Genomic DNA, 22,471 nt, shown 5'->3' on the forward strand with positions numbered 1-22,471 from the left:
AGATATGACTAAATGACCTTCTCTCATGGCAGGAACTAGAAAAGACTGACTTCATATCTCAGAGGAGTATCGGGTAATAGAATGGTCTGCCATCAACTTTAATAGTATAATTTTCTTACCTTTGTTTATCAATCAACAAATTCAAGAGGAAAGTTAAAAAAAATTAAAAGAAAACTCTTGTGAACTTACTGGCACTCTTCAAAAATACATAAGAATATCTGTTCTCGGCTCTTAAACTAATTCTTTCTCACGTAAGAATAACATTCTCAACGGCAAGATTCTTTAGGTAGCTTTTCAGTGTAGTTGAGAGATCTAAATTGACAAATAGATATGTATTCCCTTGTTTGGTTCTTCTTGTAATAGACAGTAGGATGAGGTCACTATAATCTTCACAGTTCAAGCATATGCTCATAGGATAATCTGTCACTGCAGTGTACAAATCACCATAAACTGACTATAGAAATCTGATACAGAATCAGAACTGTCTGGAATAAATAGATGAGGCAAAAATTCTTTCCAGCTTTCATCAGAATGGGAGTTTTTATTTTAATGTAAGAAAAACAATAATGTGTACAATTTTAGAAATAATACTACTAATAAGTGGGGGTGGGGTCAAAGAGAAAAGAAATATTATCTTCACAAAAGGTCTTCTCTGTCTGATGTCAAAGCAATGGCAGCTGGGAAGGTAAATTATGCCTGTATTTATCCTAGACTTATAAACAGAATATAAAATATTTATAATAAAATTTAACTTTTTTATAAATATATTGATGATTCAGGGTTTTTTTCTCCCCATTATTTGGTAGAAAAGTATTTTCACTTGAAACTAGAAACTAGGTTGGTGAAAACTGAAAGTGTTATTCACTCAGTCGTGTCCAACCCTTAGCAATCCCATGGACTGTAGCCTGCCAGTTTCCTCTGTCCATGGAATTTTCCAGGCAAGAATACTGGAGTGGGTTGCCATTCCCTTCTCCAGGGTATCTTGCCAACGCAGGGATCATACTCAGGTGCCCCGCACTGCAGGCAGATTATGATAAAACGCCATTCTCAGATCACTTCTAATGAAATTTCATACTGAGCTAACCATCATCAAGAGGAGTGATTTTCTAAGCAGGCAAGGTATTCATTTCATCTTCCATGAATTAAGCAAAAAAAATGTACTCCCCCTCACCATAAGGACAGACATATAAACCAGTGGAGTAGAACAGGGGGCCCAGAAACTTACAGGCACATGTATGGTCACTTGATTTTTTACAAGAATGCCAAGACTATCCTACTACAGGGGAAAAGATAGTCTTTTCAACAAATCATGCTGGGAAAACTGTATATCCAAGTTACTGTTAACTGTACTGTGTGTACACATGCGTGTAAAATGGATCTCTTTTGGAAAACAGACCCTGGTATTTTGGGCACATCAGATATCCTAGAATACACTTTCAAAAATTCCAAATAATTATAATTGCATTCCAGTTTGATAGCTGTTTCTGTTATTTATCAACTTCAAAATTAACAGGTCCAACTTAAAGAAGGATATCCATAAATTCTACTGATGGTCCAAAAGTATACGTTTATAGTCCAAGTACTAAAAATGAACAGCTTACCTGATACAGCATGATAGGTTCTATATTGTATCCCAAGGTATCTGCAAAGCTCTTAGCGATGACTGTTTTTCCACAACCCTACAAATGGACACAATCATTTAAGGGATAAGTCAAAACAACCCAAAGTCAGGAAGCAGAAGTTTGCAGGAAGGCTGCCAGTCTTACTTTTCCTCCGATTAAACATATGTCCTTAACCTTGTGAGACTGCATCATTTCAGCCAGCAGCTGTTTATGGCTCAAGGTTTGTATAAAATGGTCTGATGTACAGGGCTGACTCAATGGCCTAGTCCCAGCTGGTACCTGTAATTAAAAAGAGGCAAATGTAATATGCATATATTTTTCTCAAAATATTGGTAAATGAAAGCATACAACTGCCATTTAAAATTTTGACTAATTTCCTGCTCAATTCAATTATATACTGTTTTAGATATTTCAGCAGAGTAGCAATTTTCTCAAGCACAGATCTGATGATCATTTTTATCAAACTTCCAAGTCAATAATCCCTCTAAAATTAAAGCCCATGCTGTCAGACATTTTCATGAGAATCAAGTAATTTTCATGAGAATCAAGTAATTTTCATGCTATTTATAACTCATAATAACAATGCACTGCTTGAGAATGAAGGTTTTTGCTCAAATTTCAGTTATAAGGACAGAATTTAAAATCAGCCAACTGGGATTTTCCAAAATCACCAAAGATCTCCTGATTTCTAAACTATCCACAAATCTTTTCCCATTTTTATTTTCAGTTTACCACTCAGAAGCAGTTGCTCTTAAAGCCTCCTCCCATCCTTCACACACACTGCCTTTTATTTCCTATCTCCTCCTGATTAAAGTGTTGGTGCACTGCAGGCACTCAGCAGATTCCAAAACAGAGCCCAGCTCATGGTAGACACATTCAATATTTTGTTTGATGACTGAATAAATACAATTACATGAATAAGTATTGGGTTGGCCAAAAAGCTTGCCCAGGTTTTTCTGCACCATCTTATGGAAAAACCTGGACAAACTTTTTGGCCAACCCAATATTATTAATATTACATTAAAACAAACAAAAAAGTCTATCATGAAAATTTGCTCTGTCCTAACATAAGAAGGCAAGCATTTACGCTTTCCTACATTCACTTACAATTTAATTAAGTCAGTATTTTTTAAGCTGTGTATTCTAGTGTCAGTTTCCTATCAACTCTTGGGATTCTCAGGACCCTCAAAGAAAGGGCTAGGAAAAAGCAGGCAGAGAAAGCAGATGGAGCTGTGTGACCAAATACCATTCCCTCCTCTAAAAATTGTTCACCTACAATAGCTCTTCTTTCAGCCGCTTCCTGTAGCCGACAGATATTTTATTTTTGGGTAATCCTTAGTTCTGGGCCTCCCTGGTACCTAAGACAGTAAAGAATCCATTTGCAATGCAGGAGACCCGGGTTCAATCCCTGGGTCAGGAAGATCCCCTGGAGAAGGGCATGGCAACCCACTCCAGTATTCTTGCCTGGAGAATTCCAGGGACAGAGGAGTCGTGTGGGCTACAGTCCTTGGGGTCTCAATCCTTAGCTGCTAAATCTTTAGTTGCTAAAATATGTTTGGAAACATATTTTCAAACTATTTCTTATCAAGGACTTAGAACACAAAATGCTTTCATTAATAAACACTGTATTTGATTTCCCAGAGGCTGACTGGTTTTTGATGAAAAGCTATCCCTATTTTTCTCCTGAACTTTTCCAGTTTACAAGTATACATGACTGGATATATAAATACACAGATACAGACATATATGTGTGACACTATGGAACCAAAGACTTATGAACAGATTATAAACTCAATTTAGGTTAAAAAAAAATGTCTAGTACTAACCAGAACCTGTATGGTTAATACAGGCAACCTTAGAGAGTACAAACCTTGATTCATTCATTACCTTGATGGTCACCTCTTTTTCTGCAATCCGGATGGTCACAGAAGCTTGGAAGACATTGTTTTCGGTCGTCCTTTCCACTCTCACTATCTCCTCAGGAAGCACAGACCTTCTTGAATCCTCGAGTTCAAAGCGCTATAAAATGACCAGAAAAACATATAATTTACTTTTTATTTTAGTATTAACGTTGGATATCTGGACATGTCCATCTTAATTAGAACTAAAACTCATTCAGTGTTATAAAAATAAAGGCAAAAAAATTAATGAGAATATTTTCCCCCTATTTTTGCAGATACCATTCATTCTACTTAGGCCAATTACTAAAGGTGACCTGAAAATAGTCCCTAAAATTTACTAAATACCAAGGAATGGAGTTGCTGAATCCTTGATCTGACAGAAGTTTGCAGTCTACAATTCCTGATAATCAAAGGCTCCAGCTTCCTAGAAAAGGATGATGTGACTCTTGAAAACATGCTTACAATAAATTAAAACAAGACCCATATCAGTTGATTTCTTAAATCAACAGAAGTTAGTTAATAGCTGTCTGAAATTGATAAAAATAGAACTTCCTGGACACCATTCTGCTGATTGCCTATATGGTTAGTTTAACTGATTATGATAAAGTATAACAATCAATCTTCTACAGTATCTGACACAGTGCCTTCCACAGTATAGGTTCTCAATATTTGCCAGACTGGACTTAAAATGCCCGGACCACTGATTCTTTCTCCATGTAGGCCAAAGATCAAGGTTCTAACACTAGGTTAAACTCTTTCTAATCCCAGCTGATTATATAAAAAACACATACAGAACACAAGTAAGTATATGAAAAATGAGGATACTAACTAAGAATTAAGTAAATCCTACGACCATCTAACAGCAGCATGTTCAATATGAAAGGCTTAATTCATTTTTAGCATTAAACAGGCAGAAATTATTCCCCACAAATCCTACAATACTTACAGAACATTATCACTACAGCAAAAGAGTTGAAACCCAATGAAAGAACAGATCATTGTCTATTCAACAGAATGATTCAATACTAGAAAACAGAGTCTGGGGAAGAAAATTATCATCAGTTTCAACATTTTAAACACAACAGCCCAGTTCACGTCCTCATTTCAATGTCTTAAGTACCCAAGATAGTCATTCCTTTCTCCATCCTAAGAAAAGCTGTTTATTTGTGCTACCATAGAAAACATAAGTTCTCTGCTTTACACAATTTATATATGCAAATTCCCATGGTGTCACACAATTTGATAGGAAGTGCTTCCATGTTATAGACAATTAACAATCATTGACTCCTTAATTTCATTAAAAAAAGAAAAAGAAAAAGTTACATTGTATTTTAAGGGAAGTTTAATAGAAAAGGAGTAAAGCCTTAGCCAAGTAATTACGTTCATTAGAATTTGGAACTCAGACCCATAAAATTCTAAAACAATACATTTATGAATTTAAAGGTATGCTTTTATTCCAGCCATAGTAATAACAGTTTTAACTTGACATACGGTTGATGTCAGAGCATTTATATTCCAGAAAGGAACACTAATGCCTTGAACACTTGCTATACTTGTTACATCCTCATAAATAATGCAAACCAAAATATTTCAGTAGAATAAAAATAGTAGGCTAGGATACACTAAAATAGTTCAAGAACTGAAGTTGCAAGGTGAGTTACCATTTGCTGGCACAGGAAATTTAAAGATTGTTGATCAAAAAGTATGAAATAGAGGAATAAAATAGATACGTAATTCTTCACAAAATTAAGGCAAGAAAAGACAATCACTTTTCCTCCTCTTACATAAGTAACAAAACTCCTCTTTTTCCTTTTTTTATTTTAAATTCTACAATCAGATTTGAAATCACTTGTTTACAATATGGACTCTCAGTCAGTATTCTATGTTCCCCTTAATTACAAAGGTCCAAATAAAGGCCAAACAAAATGAAGCAACACTGACTATCTCCTTTAGAAAACTCAACTCTTTAAAGGCATTGTATAACTTTATAGAATTTGTATGACTAATTCTGAAATTACAGACCAGAAACACATCAAACTGATACCTTTGTAAAAATGTAGACCTTTGTTCACAACAGACTGATCGAGACACTTATCAATGCCCTCTCTTGCCGGTGTCACAAAAGCTTACATCGCTCCATTTTATCAGCACCCTGATATTTTCTTCTATTCCATGTACCCCTGTTCCCACGGCACTGATCTCTGTGCTATGTGCGGCTGGGAGCTCACCTGGAAACACAGCCTCTTTTTCTCAGACATTAGGTATGCTATTTCAGTGACTGATGCCAAGGTAGCACAGATGCTAATTAAACCAAAGGGGAGTTCTAGGACTTCTCTGGTGGCCCAGTGGGTAAGAATCTGCCTGCCATTCCAGAGGTCATGGGTTCGGTCCCTGGTCTGGGAAGACTGCACGTGCTGCGGAGCAACTCAGCCTGTGCACCACGACTACTGAAGCTCTAGTGCTCCTAGGCTCTCAAGGGGCGACTCCTGAAGCCCACGCGCCCGAGAGCCTGTGCTGGGCAACAAGAGAAGCCACCATGCTCTGCAACTAGAGAGTAGCCCCCGCTCGCCACAACTAGAGGGGCCTGAGCAAAAGCAAGAGGACCCAGTGCAGCCAACAAGAAAAAACTCTAAATCTTACAGTGAACTATATATATAGTCAAACTAGAAGTCTCCTGACTCCTTGAGCCTATGAATTAGTTTCCCCATTTCCAAATGGTTCTCCATTATCTCTTTAACATCCTTCTATTTCCCCCCTCTCTCCCATCCCTGCTCCCTCACCCCTTCTCACACAGAAAACCCCTTTCTTTCCTTTCATCAGTGGCTGCTATTTCACCACCCTCAGGCCTGCTTCTTTCTCTTCTGTCTCCTCCACTTTCCTTTGTCTCTTTATTGACCATTATTTTCCCCTTGCTTCTTTTTGTTTTTCTTTTAGATTCTGCTGCTAATACTATACATTTTAGCATTTATGAGGAAACAGCTTTTTGTTATTTTTATTTTGTTATTATTGACATCACCAATCAATGAAAATACTACTTCTTGGACTAGCTGATATATGAAATAAAATCCCACTTAAGTAATCAGAATCTACTGTTCTACTCTTCTGAGCCCTTCTCACTAACACCAGCTGCAGAGAGTGCTTCCATACTCCCAAAGACCGTGTGTATGTTCCGGGATGAGGCATAATAAACACTGTTCAAGTATCTCTTTTTTTTTTGGCCACACAGTGCAGCATGTGGGTATCTTACTTCCCTGCATTAGGGGTGTGAAGCCCTAACCCCTGGACCATTAGGGAAGTCCCCATATACCATTCCATATATCCAATCCTGGGACGTGTACATATGACCACAACTGCCAAGTGTTCACATTCTATGTGCTTCTTAGAAATCTATACACCTTGAGTCAAACTATGTCAGAATAACAAAAACATCCTTCATAAAAGGGAATTATTTGCGGTGAGTCAATGACTCTACCAAAGATTAACTTGAAGTAGCCAAAACCTGAGATAATGCTAGCATGAAAATAAATAATGATAGTAAATTATAACCCACTGAATAAAATAGGGATCCATAAGTCCATATTGATATAAATGAATAAATAAGTATGTCGGGGAGAAGAAAAGCTCTTCCTTAGTGTAGAGTGCCTGCTAATAAATGCAGAAGGAATATTTACTCCCCATTACTGTCATGCCAGTACCTGCATGTCTGGAAAAGAGAAAAAGAAAAGACAGGAAAGAAAGAAAAAAGGAGAGAGAAAAGTAGGAAAAAAGGGTAAGACAGAGATGAGAAGAAGGGAAAAGAAGGCACAAGAAGAGAACATGGGAAAGGTAAGGAAAGAAAGTGAAGCAGATACTTACTTTTAAAACCCCTTCCACAGCCATCTTCCCTTCATGTCCCAGTAAAACAGTGTACGGGTAAAGCCGCTGGAGTGCATGTTGGATTGACATCATAGGAAAGGAATCCTATTTGGGAGGGAAAATACATGGGAATGAAGAACATCTACAATCATCACAAAAAATTTATCTGAAATGTACGTGTGACATTGAAATTGCATCATAAACGATAACCAGTAAGTGTCTCATACTCTCCAGAAGTCTACAAAAGTAAATATTCAGTTTCCTCTTCTCTTCCTGATCTGCACCCTTTCCCTTGGTAAACTCACCCACTCTCATCTTTCAGCTGCTGTATGTGTGTCTCCATCTCTACTCTTGACAAATCTCTTGAGCTCTAGGTCTAAACTCTCAATTGTCTGTGAGATGTGACTACATGGGTGTCCCACAGACTCCCATTCAGCATCTCCGAAAATTACATGTTTGACACATTTCTCTACCCCACTCATCCCAAAGTACCTTCTCCTTTTCCCTTACTCCTAACCTGGGTGGACCTCATCCACATACTCCTGGCTTCACTGTTACAACTACAAAGTTACAAAATGTTCCTGCTCTGTCCCTTCACTTGTGTCTGACTCTTTGGGACCCCATGGACTGTACCCACCATGTTCCTCTGTCCATGCAATTCTCCAGGCAAGAATACTGGAGTGGGTTGCCATTCCCTTCTCCAGGGGATCTTCCCGACCCAGGGATTGAACCTACATCTTCTTTGTCTCCTCATCAGCAGACAGGTTCTTTACCACTAGCGCCACCTGGGAAGCCCATATAAGTCACTGTTTTAACTACAGAGTCAGAAAGTGTTTTTTATCCTCGAATTTTTCGCCCCAAACTGCTTTTCCAAATGGGTTTACTTACTTTAAAAAGTCTGTTTAATTAGGACAATGAGGGAAATTTCAATATAAACTGCCTATTAGGTGACATTATGGAATTATTGTTGATATGCAGAGGGGTGTGATAGTAAGTGTCCTGGTTATTAACAGAAGAATGTTCTAATTCTTAGAGCTGCATACTGAAGTAGTTAAGAATACTGGCTGCAATTTACTTTCATAATTGTTTAGGTAAAAAGAGAAAGTGCAAACAAAAGTGGTAACAATGTTAAAAATTGGTGATTCTACTTAATGGGATTATAGTTTTATGTTTGGCTATTTTTGAACTTTTTTTTTGGGGATTTGAGAATTGTCAAAGCAAAAAGTTCCAAGGGGAAAAACAATAAGAATGAAAAGTAGAAGACATGATAGATACAGAGGGAAAATGCTGCTCCAAATGTTGGTATGCATGCGTGTGCAAAGTCACTTCAGTCATGTCTGACTCACTGTGACCCTATAAACTGTAGACGGCCAAGCTCCTCTGTCCATGGAGTGCTCCAGGCAAGAATACTGGAGTGGGCTGTCATGCCCTCCTCCAGGGGACCTTCCCTACCCAGAGATCAAACCAGCATCTCTTGCTTCTCCTGCACTGGCAGGCAGGTTGACCTAACCTCACTGGCTCTCAGGAAAAGAGAAAAATAAGAAGCAACGTGAGATTAAAAATAAGTGTCTTGTCTCAGTGTTCCTGTGAGTCCCACGCACTCCCACCCCACCTTGCTGCCAACAGAGGTGCCTTCCTCCTACAGATACCTGACTGTCGCACAACCCATCTACTCAATAATGTCTAACAGGCCACTTCTTCCACATCATAAAATCCAGACAACTGCACTCACCATGCAAAACACTTGTTGTGACAAGGTCCTCACGTTTCTCTTCACCACACACGGTTGCTCTGGTGACACAATTTATTACCATTCTCCAAACACACCAAGCCCTCTGGCGAATCAGCACCTCCGCCTGGGCTGTGCCCTCTGCCTTCCCATTGCTCCAGATGCCACCGTCATGATCTTCACGAAAGCACTGGGGAGGACGCCTACGCTCCACCAAACCCCCCAGCGGTTCCTCCTTCCTGTGCCTCCCTGCTTGCCCGTCCAGCAACCAGCGGCTGCAGGTCTCTGGAAGAAGACTGCCCTTGAGTTCTGGGTGGGAGACCAGCAAGTGCCTGGGGACACGCGACCCCAGGGACAACACGAACCAGTGACTGACGGCGCTGGAGTGGGAAAGCCCTCGCTCGCCTACCTCAGGGCGAAGCCAGTCTGAGGCCCAAGGTAGTGTGCAGCTGACCTCTGCGTGATCGGGTGGAAGCCTCCTTCCCTGTGTCCAACTTACACCTGAGCTGGGAGTCTGCCTCCCCCCACCCGCCCCCACCCCAAGGCTGTGCGCTCTTTAGGGGCTCAGAACACATCGCGGCTCTCTACAGTCTGCTGGGCTGCACAGCACGTTACACTCAGGCCTTGGAGTATTTATAGACGAACATGACAAGGCAAACACAGATGATTAATCTCCAAGGATTAACTTTTACATTTTCCTTGCCACATTTGGATATACCAGTCATTAAATTACTTGATACATACCAGGATTTGAACTGCAGCTGGTAGACTATCTAAAGGAAAATCTGGAAGTCCAAGGGTAGAAGATTCTTGGGAACAGAGAGTGGTGGCAAAGGATAAGAGCTGAGAAACTCTAGGGGAAGAAAAGAAATTTTATTCTAATAGTTTCAGTATATAAAATCTGTTAAATACAAAATAGCTGGGCCAATGTAATTAATCTAAAAAGTTGACATCTACTATTAAATTCTTAAAGAACAAGAGCTCCACATTATATTTCATTTAAAACTCAGAAGCTTATTGGGTATAGGTAAGTGTACCTAATCTCTTAAATCCATCACAATATGTGAGGTTTTATACAACCTGACCCAAAACTACCCTGTCAGTCTCACCTCCTATCTTTCTCAGTCCAAATCCAAACTTAAGCCACTGGGAGCTCTTCATATTTTTAAGAATAAAACATACACACTCAAAATCCATGCCTTTAAAAAATTTCTTAGAATTCTTTAATTCCATTCTCTATCAGTCAAAAGCCTACTCCTTCTTTAAGATCGATGTCAAATGCCAATGCCTTTGCAAAGACCCTGTACAGTTCCAACCACAACATTCCCCAACACTTTGAAATTGTGGACCTAACCACACTATGTTAAAAAACTATCTATACACATATCTTTAAACTCTACTGGATCTTGAAATTCTTGTCATCAAAATTCATGTCTTATTATTAACTTTATCATTAGCACATGTACCATAGCTACTGAAAAGCTCTCAAATGGTTGCTGAATGAATGAATGAATCAGTTGATCAATGAATGGGCAAAACAAGTTCAATGTTAAGAATCCAGATTTTATATATATATATATAAGCTATTTATACACACAAATATACATATGTACATATATAAATATATATGTACATATATACACAAAAATACACATATAAATATGTATATATTTATATATATTTATACATAAACATTATTTTTATGTTTAATATAACATGTTTCATATAGCATATGTTAATATAAATTATTATGTTAATATGTTATAAATATTGATTTATGTATAAATAGTTAGCACATATATATATATACATATAGATCTATATGTATATCTGAAATACTTACTTTTCAGTAGGAACATTGGCTCCAACTGAATATAACAGTTTAAGTTGGTCCTAAAATAGCACAGGAACATATCAAATTGATTAATAAGGACTGTAACATATTAAATGCAAATACTTTAGAGACATAATTCAACCTTTTAATTAAGCAAACACTAAGCAATTAATAGCAAAAAATCATTTTCTGATACATGTTATTTTCTAAAAGAAAAGTAACTCTTTCTTCCTAGTTTTCAGAGATTTTCTTTACCTTTGTATCCATTTTACTTTCCAGTAACTAGGAAGGGGACAACTACAAACACAGTAACATTTTTATAGTAACTGAATTTATTATAAACAGGAGAGATGTTTTAAAAACAAGCCACCCTTAAGGAGAGAGGGGCGAGACAGGGGAGGGAATGAAGAGGTACAAACTACTGTGTATAAAACAAATAAGCTACAAGCACAAGGAATGTGGGTTCTTTACTGTCTGAGCCCCCAGAGAAGCCCAAGAATACTGGAGTGGGTAACCTATCCCTTCTCCAGGGGATCTTCCTGACCCAGGAATCGAACTGGGTCTCCTGCATTGCAGGCGGATTCTCTATCAGCTGAGCTATCCCCACAAAGAACACAGCCAATATTTTACAATAACTTTAACGAAGTATAATCTATGAAAATACTGAATCACTGAGATGAACACCTGAAACTAATGTAATATTGCAAATAAATTATACTTCAATTAAAATTAAACAAAAATTTTAAAATAAATTATCCCTGTTCCTACTTACCTTGAAGGGCAGATAATAAATATCTCTGGCTTGAAATCGAGACCGGAGTGGGGGATCTAATGGATTCCCAGAGTACCTGGGCACTGGCAAGCCCAAGGCAATGACTCGGAAGTTTTCACTAACTCGGACAATCTTCCAAGCATCCAATTCTGTTTTGGTATGATTCTAAAAGAGGACGAAAGCACAAGTTATTACTGCATGGCAATACAGACCACACCTGCAGGAGCCAAGCTAAGGGATTTAGGCCCTGACTGCTGAGTAAACTGTACTGGAGAACCCTCTGGAAGCCAAACTGTCAAGGATGGGAGAAAAGTGGAATCAGGAAGAGGGTACCAGGGAAGGCTTGCAAAATGAAGACTGGTATTTGAAAGGAGAAGCGGCGAATGCATTGAGGCACAAAGGCGATGTGGATGAGATCTCTAAGCTCTACTTGGTCAACAGAGAGGAATAGTCAGGAGAGCAAGAAAAATAAACTGGTTCCAGCTAGAAGTCAACACATAGTAGTTCTACAAGGGCAGACCACCAGCAGGGCAAAGACTGTCTAGGGACTTTCAATAGATAAATGTGTTTACAGGCGTATTTCTACCAAGCTATAGAAATAGTAATAAGTAACATTTCTTAAAAATGGTAAGCACTTTCCATGAATTTTTCTCATTTAATTTCACCAGAATCCAAATAGACACAATTCCTGAGGTTCAAAGGAGTTACATAACTTGCCCACATTCCTGCAACTAGGATATGGTGGGGCTGAGACGGGAAACAAAAGGAAACATGTGACCTTGGGGTCACAAATGCTGACTCCAGTGCACATTCTAGCTAAGTGACCAAAAGCCTGCTATTATACCCTTTAAGTCTCAATTTTCTCGTCTGTAAAGAGGAAATAATATCACCGATATTATTACAGCTGTTATGAAAGTTAAATGTGATCATGCCTATAAAAGTAACTGACCCATAGCAGTCACCTGTTGAATGTCACATCTTCCTTCTCTGCCTGACCCTCCCAATGGCTCTTCACTGTTCTTCAGCCTTTGAAGAGCCACCCCCAACCCCACCACCCCGGTCCTTTGCTGTTGCCCTCTTTATACCTTCTTGTATCACAACATTTAAAGACTTCACTACACTTAATTGTTACCAGTCATTGAGCACCTACCACGTGCCAGGCATTGTTCTGAAGTCTGAGATAATAACAGTGACAAAATTCCTGACCTAGTGAAAGTTATAATCTAGTAGAGGGAAGCAGAGGGTAAAGAATCTGCCTACAGTGCAGAAGACCCAGGTTGGACCCCTGGGTCGGGAAGATCCTCAGGAGAAGGGCATGGCAACCCACTCCAGTATTCTTGACTGGAGAATCCCACTGACAGAAGAGCCTAGCAGGCTACAGTCCACGGAACTGCACCAAGTTGGACACGACTAAAGCGACTTAACACACACACACACACACACACAGAGGGAGGCAAACAGTGAACTAAAACCATAAGTAAGTAAATCAAGTAGGATATTAGACGACTCTGTGGAAAAAAGCAGAGTAAGGGAGTATGGGGCAAAAAGCATGTCGCAACATTTAATAAACGGGTGAGGGCAGTCTTCCCTGATAATACAGGCAGAACTCGGAGACGTTGCAGGTGCAGTTCCAGACCACCACAATAAAGTACATATTGCAATGAAGTGAGACACACACATTCCTCGGTTCTCCAGTTCATACAAAAGTCATGTTTACACTACACTGTAGTCTCTTAAGCAAGCAATAGCATTACATCTAAAAAATGCACACACCTTAATTTAAAAATACTTCATTGCTAACAAATGCTAACCATCTTCTGAGACTTCAGTGAACAGTAGCCTTTTTGCTGGCAGAAGGTCTTGTCTAAATGTTGATGGCTGCTGACTGATTAGGAGAGTGGTTGCTGAAGGCTGGGGTGGCCGTGGCAATTCCCTAAAATCCTTTGCCAACAAAGATCTGTATAGTCAAAGCTATGGTTTTTCCAGCAGACACATATGAATGTGAGAGTTGGACCATAAAGAAGGCTGAGAACCAAAGAACTGATGCTTTTGAATTGTGGTGTTGGAGAAGACTCTTGAGAGTCCCTTGGACTGCAAGGAGATCCAACCAGTCCATCCTAAAGGAAATCAACCCTGACTATTCAGTGGAAGGACTGATGCTGAAGCTGAAGCTCCAATACTTTAGCCACCTGATGTGAACAGCCGACTCATTAGAAAAGACCCTGATGCTGGGAAAGATTGAAGGCAGGAGGAGAAGGGGATGACAGAGGATGAGATGGTTGGATGGCATCACCGACTCAATGGACATGAGTTTAAGCAAGCTCCAGGAGATGGCCAAGGACAGGGAAGCCTGGAGAGCTGCAGTCCATGGGGTTGCAGAGTCGGACACAACTAAGCAACTGAGCAACAACAACAAAAGGCCACAATGAAGTCTGCTGCATCAACTGACCCTTTCATGAACAATTTCTCCATAGCATGAGATGCTGTTTGATAGCATTTTACCCCCGGTAGAACTTTCCAATTTGGAGTCAATCCTCTCTAACTCTGCTTCAGCTTTATCAACTAGGTTTATGTTCGAAATTCTAAATCCTATGTTATCATTTCAACAACTTTCACGGCATCTTCACCAGGAGTAGATTCCATCTCAAGAAACCATTTTCTTTGCTCATCCATAAGCAGCAACTCCTCTATCTGTTAAAAGTTTTATCATAAAACTGCAACAATTCAGTCACATCTTTAGGGTCCACTTCTAATTCTGGTTTTCTTGTTCTTTCTATCATGTCTGCAGTTACTTCTTTCCCTGAAGTCCTGACCCTCTCAAAGTCATCCATGAGAGCTGGAATCAAGTTTGTTTGTTTTTATCAAACTACTGGGAGTTTTTCCGTTTTCTTCTTTTGAAAAATATTTATGTATTCATTCATTCATTCATTCATTTGGCTGCACTGGGTCTTAGCTGCAGCATGTGGGATCTTTCACTTGCGACAGGTAGGATCCTGTTATGGCACATGGGATCCAGTTCCCCGACCAGGGATCAAACCCACACCCCTTGCCCTGGGAGTGCAGAGTCCCAGCCACTAGACTGTCAGGGAAGGCCCCTTCCAATCTCCTATTAATCTTGATATTTTGACCTCTTCCTATGAACCATCAGTCAGTTCAGTCACTCAGCTGTGTTCACTATGTCAGGTTCACTATAAACCATAAGTGTCTCCTTAATGTGGCATCTGTAATAGCAAATCCTTTCCAGAAGGTTTTCAATTTACTTTGCCCAGATCTGTCAGAGGAGTTACTGTGGCAGCTAGAGCCTTACAAAATGCATTTCTTAAAAAATAAGACGTGGAATTTATTTTTTTTGCCTTAAATTTTTAAATTTAAATGCAAATTGCCTATCTATGATGAGTCTCTTTTTTTTTTCCGTCATTAATAAATTTGCAAATGATACTAACACATATATATGGAATTTAGAAAGATGGTAACGATAACCCTATATGCAAAACAGAAAAAGAGACACAGAAATACAGAACAGACTTTTGGACTCTGTGGGAGAAGGTGAGGGTGGGATGTTTCAGAAGAGCAGCATGTGTGCTGTCTATGGTGAGGCAGATCACCAGCCCAGGTGGGATGCATGGGACAGGTGCTCCGGCCTGGTGCACTGGGAAGACCCAGAGGAATCGGGTGGGGAGGGAGGTGGGAGGGGGGATCGGGATGGGGAATAAGTGTAAATCTATGGCTGATTCATATCAATGTATGACAAAACCCACTGAAATGTTGTGAAGTAATTAGCCTCCAACTAATAAAAAAATTAAAAAAAAAAAAAAAAAAATAAATTTGCAAATGAAAGTTAAAAAAAAAAAAAAAATAAGACGTGAAAGTTGAAATTACTCCTTGACCCATGGGCTACAGACTGAATGCTGTGAACATGAATTTCATTGTACTTCTCCATCGGAGCTCTTGGACAACCAGGTGCATTGTCTATGAAGAGTAATATTCTGAAAGCTATTTTTTTTCTGAGAAGTACTCAACAGTGAGCTTAACAATAAACCATGCTGTAAACAGATTTGCTGTCATCCAGGCTTTGTTGTTCCATTTGTAGAGCCCAGGTAGATTAGATGCAGCATAATTCTCAGAGGCCCTACAATTTTCAAAATGGCAAAGGACACTAGCTTCCACTTACAGTCACTAGCTGCATTAGCCCCTAACAAGAGAGTCAGCATGTCCTTTGAAACTCTAAAGGCAGACATCGACTTCTCCTCTCTAGCTATAAAAGTTCTAGATGGCATCTTCTTCCAGTAGAAGGCTGTTTCATCTGCATAGAAATTCTGATGTTCAGTGTAGCCACCTTCATTACTGATCTGAGCTCGATCTTACGAATAACTTACCACAGTTTCTATATCAGCACTCGGGCTTCACCTTGCACTTTTAAGTTATGGACACGGCTTCTTTCCTTAAACCTCAGGAACAAACCTCTGTTAACTTCAAACTTTTCTTCTGTAGCTTCCTCACGTCCCTCAGACTTCAGAGAATTGAAGAGAGTTAGGGCTTTGCTCTGATTTAGGCATCGACTTAAGGGAATCTTGTGGCTGGTTTCATCTTCTATCCAGACTACTAAAACTTTCTTCAGCAAAATAGGGGTGTTTCTCTTTCTTACCATTTGTGTGTTCACTGCAGTAGCATTTTTACTTTCCTGCAAGAACTCTTCCTTTGCATGAAAAACTTGGCTAATGGTTTAGCATAAGAAGCCTAGTTTTTGGTGTATCTCAGGTTCAACATTTCTTCCTCGGTAAGCGTAATCATTTCTAGCTTGTGACTTAACGTGAGAGACAAGTGACTTCTCCTTTCACTTGAACACTTAGAGGCCACTTGAACACTGTAGGATTAACTGGCCTAATTTCAACACTGTTGTTATGTCTTAGGGAACAGGGAGGACTGCGAAGAGGGACAGAGATTGGGGGATGAGCAGCTGATGTGTGGAGCAGTCAGAACACACACATTTACTGATGAAGTTCACCATCTTATATGGGTTTGGTTTGAGGAACCCCAAAATAGCTGCACATCAAATATCAGTGATCACAAATTACCATAGCAACTGCCAATGAGAAAGCTTGAAATGTTGTTAGAATTACCAAATGCCACGAAGTGGTGACCTCTGTTAGAGAAATGGTGCCCATTGGTTTGTGTGACGCAGAGTTGCCCCAACCTTCAATTTGTAAGTAACGCCGTATCTGTGAAGCAACACTAGAGCAAAGCGCAATGTAAAAAGGCATGCCTGTGCTACATTTGAGCAAAGACTTGAAAGAGGTAGAGGAATGAGTCTGGCAGATGTCTGGGAGAAAACCACTCTGAAGAGCAAGGTGCTGTGCAAAGCACTGATAAGACAGGAGAAGGCATTTTGAGGAGTTAATGGTAAAGAGCATGCTGGCAGGTGGAGTGGAATGAAAGGGGAGAAGGAAAGAAGGAGATAAGGCCAAAGCGGCAGTGATGGCCCAGATCACCAGATAGCCTGTATTCCACTGTAAGGACTTCAGATTTTATTCTGAGTAGAACAGAAAGGCGTTGGAGGTTTACAGCAGAGGAATGACCTGTTCTGCCTTGTGTTAAGCTGACCACTGACTGCCCTGGGGGAGCCAGGAGGGAAGCAGGGGGTTCAGAGACAAAGCTGTTACAACAGCTCAGGCATGAGATGCCAGTAGCTTGGACCTTCAGGGTATCTTTAAATATTTCGTTCGTTTCTGTCCATATCTACTGGACTTCGAGCTTCTTGAACCAACTAGTGGATTGTATTCAACTCTGTCTTCCCGGTGCCTGGCACAGTCTAGAAGCTATTAGGCTTGTTGAGGGAAGGAAGAGAAGGAAAGAGGGAGATAGAAAAGGAGGGGAAAGGAAAGAATTAAAAGGAGAAAAAAAAATAGAAAAGCAGTGATTAGAGAGACAAACAAAGTAAAACTCTGGGAAGTCCTCTCACATGGTCTACAAACAGAAGGGCCATACAAAACTGCAAACACACAACTGGCTTCAGCCAACTGCCCGAGACAGCCGCCCCCCGAACAACTGTCCCTGTTCTCATACGATCATGCCTTATACCAGAGATGGCACGGCCCACGGCTCACAGCTCAGACGCAGCGGTGACGTTTCTTTTCTTACCTGGAGAAGTTTGTCATAACGCTCGGCAGACATCAGGAAGCGTCCATCCTCAAGTTGCATCTCCCTGTTCTCCAGCAAGTTGTTCAAAACCGGCAGAACATTCCTCTCCGCCTTTTCCAAGCCTTCCAGGATGAGTGTCCTACCTTCTGTAGCTGCACGAACTGCACACTATTTCCAAGAGACAAAAGCAACAGGAGACCATCAAACATAGTGGAGCGTGGCCTGATTTTACTTGTTGAGTAATGCAGATGAAACTAGGCCTCCTTATTATAGGGACCAGGAATCCGAAAAGCTGGGCTCCAGATCTTGGTTTTGCTTATTCCACCAATAGGATCTGGACCAAGTGATTTTTCTCTCTTGAGGCCTGTTTCTCCATTTGTAAAATGAAGAGTTTAGAAGCAGTGGTCTCTAAGGCTCCTTTCAGCTGTAACATTTTAGATATATCCCCAATGAAACAGAAAACTAACAGCTATTTTTGGGTCAGTAATGCAATCAAGGAAGCAGATTCCTTAACTAGAAAAAAATGAAGATTATAATCTGCTCTATCAAGATTCTTATGGAGATCAAATAAACTAGGTGAGAACTCACAGAGACTGGAAGGTTTTAAATGAGTCACCATCACAATGGATTCAGATTTAGTGTCATGTTCCACACCGACAACATCACAGATTTACCAAAACAGAAAAAGAGTCAGGTTTTCCACTGGGCTATAGCAGACTGACCATAATCATACTCCTAGTTTTCCAAGTTTAAGAAAATTAGAAATGAGAAAAAGAGGAAATAAAGTTGACTGCAAATGGAAAGAAAGAGGAAAAATATAATTTTTTAAAAAAGTAAAGTACTAAAGATGTGGGGGGGAAAAATCCTTCTTTAACTGATAGATGCTGAACAAGATAGAAAAATCTATTTTTTGGTCAAAATCCTTGAAAATCTGGTTTAAAAAAAATGCAAACCTCAATGACATTTCTGCTGTGTACTGAACAATATGATTAGGATTAATGCCGTGAAATTTATGTTATCACTCTCTCCTTAAAAATCTCTGCTTTTTACCTTTATGGCACTATATTTTCTTTAAAAAAAAAAAAAACACAGAAAAACAAACTTTCTCTTTTCTGCTCGCCCATCCCACGTAAGTTGCCAGAATCAGGTCTTTAACCCAAGCTCTTCTGACTCTAGAGCATCACCCTTAACCACACACTTGCAACCACCAGTGGCATGCTAACCATTCTCAGCCTCCGGCTCCCCCAAGCCCTATGACATGGATGTCTCCAGCCAGGCTCTAGAAGCACAGGCTCTACTGTACAATACTGAACACGTCAGCTTTTCCTCCAAATATTCTCTTTCTCTTATCTTCCTACTTATGGTGCGAGCACTATTTTCCCATGACAGGTCCTGGATTCCTACCTCACCTCCTACATCCAATTTATGATGATGTACTTCTTTAGTATTTCTGGAATTCATCCCTTCTACCACTCCTCTAGTTCAGGACCTTCTTACCTCTCAGATCTTCTCCTTACTAAGTCCAAGCTCCTTAATGTAGTGTTTATGTCTATCACAATATGGCATTATCGTTCCAATACTTCCTGATACCAGTTGCCTGATACGTGATATTTTTGCAACACTGAACTAGTTGTGATTTCCCCTATGCTTAAACATACCACACTGCTTAACTAGAAAAATGTGTTCTATACTGATCCCCTTTGCTTAAAATTTAATTTTCCCTATAGTAATTAGCTGTCAACCAATCTGAAAAATCAGCCTCCAAACAATCCTTCAGATGAAGGGAAGAAAACTACTATCTCTACTTTTTTTAAGAGACTAAATATCCAAAAAATTTCTCAAATAGCAAAGCACTGACTTCCCAACTTGGGGAGGGGGGGAACACAAAAAACAGGCACTGCTTAATCAAGTCTCCTTTTAATAAGCTGCTGAATTTTGCATTGTATTACAGAATTCATTTCAAATGTCTATGTACTATCATAAAAAATAAATTTCTATGAAAAACAATTAAGATTCATCCTATTTTAAAAGTAAGATCAAATTATGGTTTTCTATGTATAGGTCTTTTGTTTCTTTAGGTAGATATACTCCTAAGTATTTTATTCTTTTTGTTGCAATGGTGAATGGTATTGTTTCCTTAATTTCTCTTTCTGTTTTTTCATTGTTAGTATATAGGAATGCAAGGGATTTCTGTGTGTTAATTTTATATCCTGCAACTTTACTATATTCATTGATTAGTTCTAGTAATTTTCTGGTAGAGTCTTTAGGGTTTTCTATATAGAGGATCATGTCATCTGCAAACAGTGAGAGTTTCACTTCTTCTTTTCCTATCTGGATTCCTTTTACTTCTTTTTCTGCTCTGATTGCTGTGGCCAAAACTTCCAACACTATGTTGAACAGTAGTGGTGAGAGTGGGCACCCTTGTCTTGTTCCTGATTTCAGGGGAAATGCTTTCAATTTTTCACCACTGAGGGTGATGCTTGCTGTGGGTTTGTCATATATAGCTTTTATTATGTTGAGGTATGTTCCTTCTATTCCTGCTTTTTGGAGAGCTTTAATCATAAATGAGTGTTGAATTTTGTCAAAGGCTTTCTCTGCATCTATTGAGATAATCATATGGTTTTTATCTTTCAATTTGTTAATGTGGTGTATTACATTGATTGATTTGCGGATATTGAAGAATCCTTGCATTCCTGGGATAAAGCCCACTTGGTCGTGGTGTATGATTTTTTTAATATGTTGTTGGATTCTGTTTGCTAGAATTTTGTTAAGGATTTTTGCATCTATGTTCATCAGTGATATTGGCCTGTAGTTTTCTTTTTTTGTGGCATCTTTGTCAGGTTTTAAGATATGAATAAACCTGACCATCTTGTGGTAGCAGCTTTATTTTTTAAAATGCATGGACAGAAGTGACTTAGTAGCTCCTAAAGAACCAAAAAAAAAAGAAAAGAATCTTATTTTTGCTAGTTGATAAAAGAGCAAATCCATAGAAATGGCTTCCAGAACATTAAAAATAACACATAAACTACTTATAAAAATTCATGTTTCAGCTAAGGCCTCAATTAAGCTTTCTTTTGTAAGAAACTATTTACTCCAAGAAAACACAGCTCCTAATAAAAAGAAACTCAGCTATATCTCAATCTAAAAAAAAGAAAGAAATCAAGTTATCACAACTTGTGTTAATATTGTATTTAAGAAGCTAATAAACTTTTTATCAATCTTAGTTATACAACAGACTAAATACTCTATTTAACTTTTAAACACTTCCTAGAGATGAAAATACATGTTCTCAGAGACAAAACTAGAAATACGTAAGTCAAAATTTAGTGGTTTCCCAACTGTGGGTCAGAGAAGACAAAGTCTTGACGACATAGGACAACAATAGACACAGCAGATCTGCTTTTATTTACTCCAGGAGACTTCAGTCAGTAACGCACTGCACCTTCCCAGAGGAAAGGTGGAATAAGCTGTAGAGAGATCAGAAGGAAAACACAAAGGAATCCTTTCATCCACCCTAATGGAGATGTGGACTAAGTCACTTTAGTGGTGCCAAACTCTTTGTGGAGATAGGTGCTGTGATCCTAAGTTGAAAAAAGTAGTAATGGATGGAAAAAGGCCTCTTGAAAACCTGGTAAGTGCCATACCTCTTCTCCAGAGTAAAATGCACACGGCTATCCGTATACAATAGAGACCTCAAGTTAAGAACCTCTAACTCTGAAAAAATGATACAAACACAAAGTCACAAGTTGGCACACACTGTAGTAATAATTGCTGAAGCCAGAATCATCAACGAATGGTAAAATTAGTGGATAAGAGGATGATGAAAAACAGGACATTTGCAAAAACTCAAAACTATCCCCCTTCACAAGGTATTTTTAAGTGACAAAGGGAAAAAAATAACACAACAGTGAAGCAACCTGGCAGATACAACCTTAACCAAGTCCTCAGTTAATATACAGTGATGAAATGTATCAGGCTCCCCAGGTGGCACTAACAGTAAAATGCCTGCCTGCCAAAGCAGGAGACACAAGAGATGAAGGTTCAATCCCTGGGTTGGGAAGATCCCCTAGAGGTGGGCACGGCAACCCACTCCAGTATTCTTGCCTGGAGAATCCCCACGGACAGAGGAGCCTGGCGGGTTACTTCGGAGTTGCAAAGAGTCAGGCAGGACTGAATCGACTTAGCACGCATGCAATGAGATGTATAAAAGTTTCAAGCACTAAACTTCTTATATGAAGCTCCCCCAAAGGCCACATCTCTTCTACTGCATTGTTGCATTTTTAAAATATGCATGATCTTGATCAAATCATGAGGAAACATCAGACAAACCATACTTAGCAACATTCTACAAAATAACTGGTCATGAAGAAGACAAGGGAGCGACCTGGTACTATAATGGGAGGCGGAGCTGGGGACAGTGTAGCAGAAGTCATTTTTTTTTTTAATGATGCAAATACTTGAGCATATTCATATGATGAGGAGGAGCAGCTTTGTCTTTGACTAAGTGTCACTCCTCCTTTTCTAAGGCTAGCTCTGTACTCTGAGCTTAGTGGCATTTTATCTTCCTTCCTCCAAAATCTTCCATCAACTATCTCTCTCTCTCTCTCTCAGCCATTTCTG

The 22,471-nt window shown here is 39.4% G+C and overlaps 1 protein-coding gene across 1 annotated transcript in view; it reads right to left on the minus strand.

Moving 5' to 3' along the window:
• Positions 1-22,471, minus strand: part of VWA8 (von Willebrand factor A domain containing 8) — a 367,922-nt gene that overhangs the window by 290,876 nt on the left and 54,575 nt on the right. Inside the window, exons 5-12 of the mRNA XM_043478154.1 lie at positions 17,852-18,019; positions 11,714-11,878; positions 10,951-11,000; positions 9,852-9,960; positions 7,379-7,483; positions 3,510-3,641; positions 1,767-1,901; positions 1,602-1,679 (exon numbers count right to left, since the gene is read on the minus strand). Of these exons, the coding sequence (XP_043334089.1) occupies positions 1,602-1,679; positions 1,767-1,901; positions 3,510-3,641; positions 7,379-7,483; positions 9,852-9,960; positions 10,951-11,000; positions 11,714-11,878; positions 17,852-18,019 (942 nt within the window). The remainder of the gene's footprint in view (positions 1-1,601; positions 1,680-1,766; positions 1,902-3,509; positions 3,642-7,378; positions 7,484-9,851; positions 9,961-10,950; positions 11,001-11,713; positions 11,879-17,851; positions 18,020-22,471) is intronic.

Source organism: Cervus canadensis, chromosome 9, assembly GCF_019320065.1.
Source record: "Cervus canadensis isolate Bull #8, Minnesota chromosome 9, ASM1932006v1, whole genome shotgun sequence".
Classification (NCBI taxonomy): Eukaryota; Metazoa; Chordata; class Mammalia; order Artiodactyla; family Cervidae; genus Cervus; species Cervus canadensis.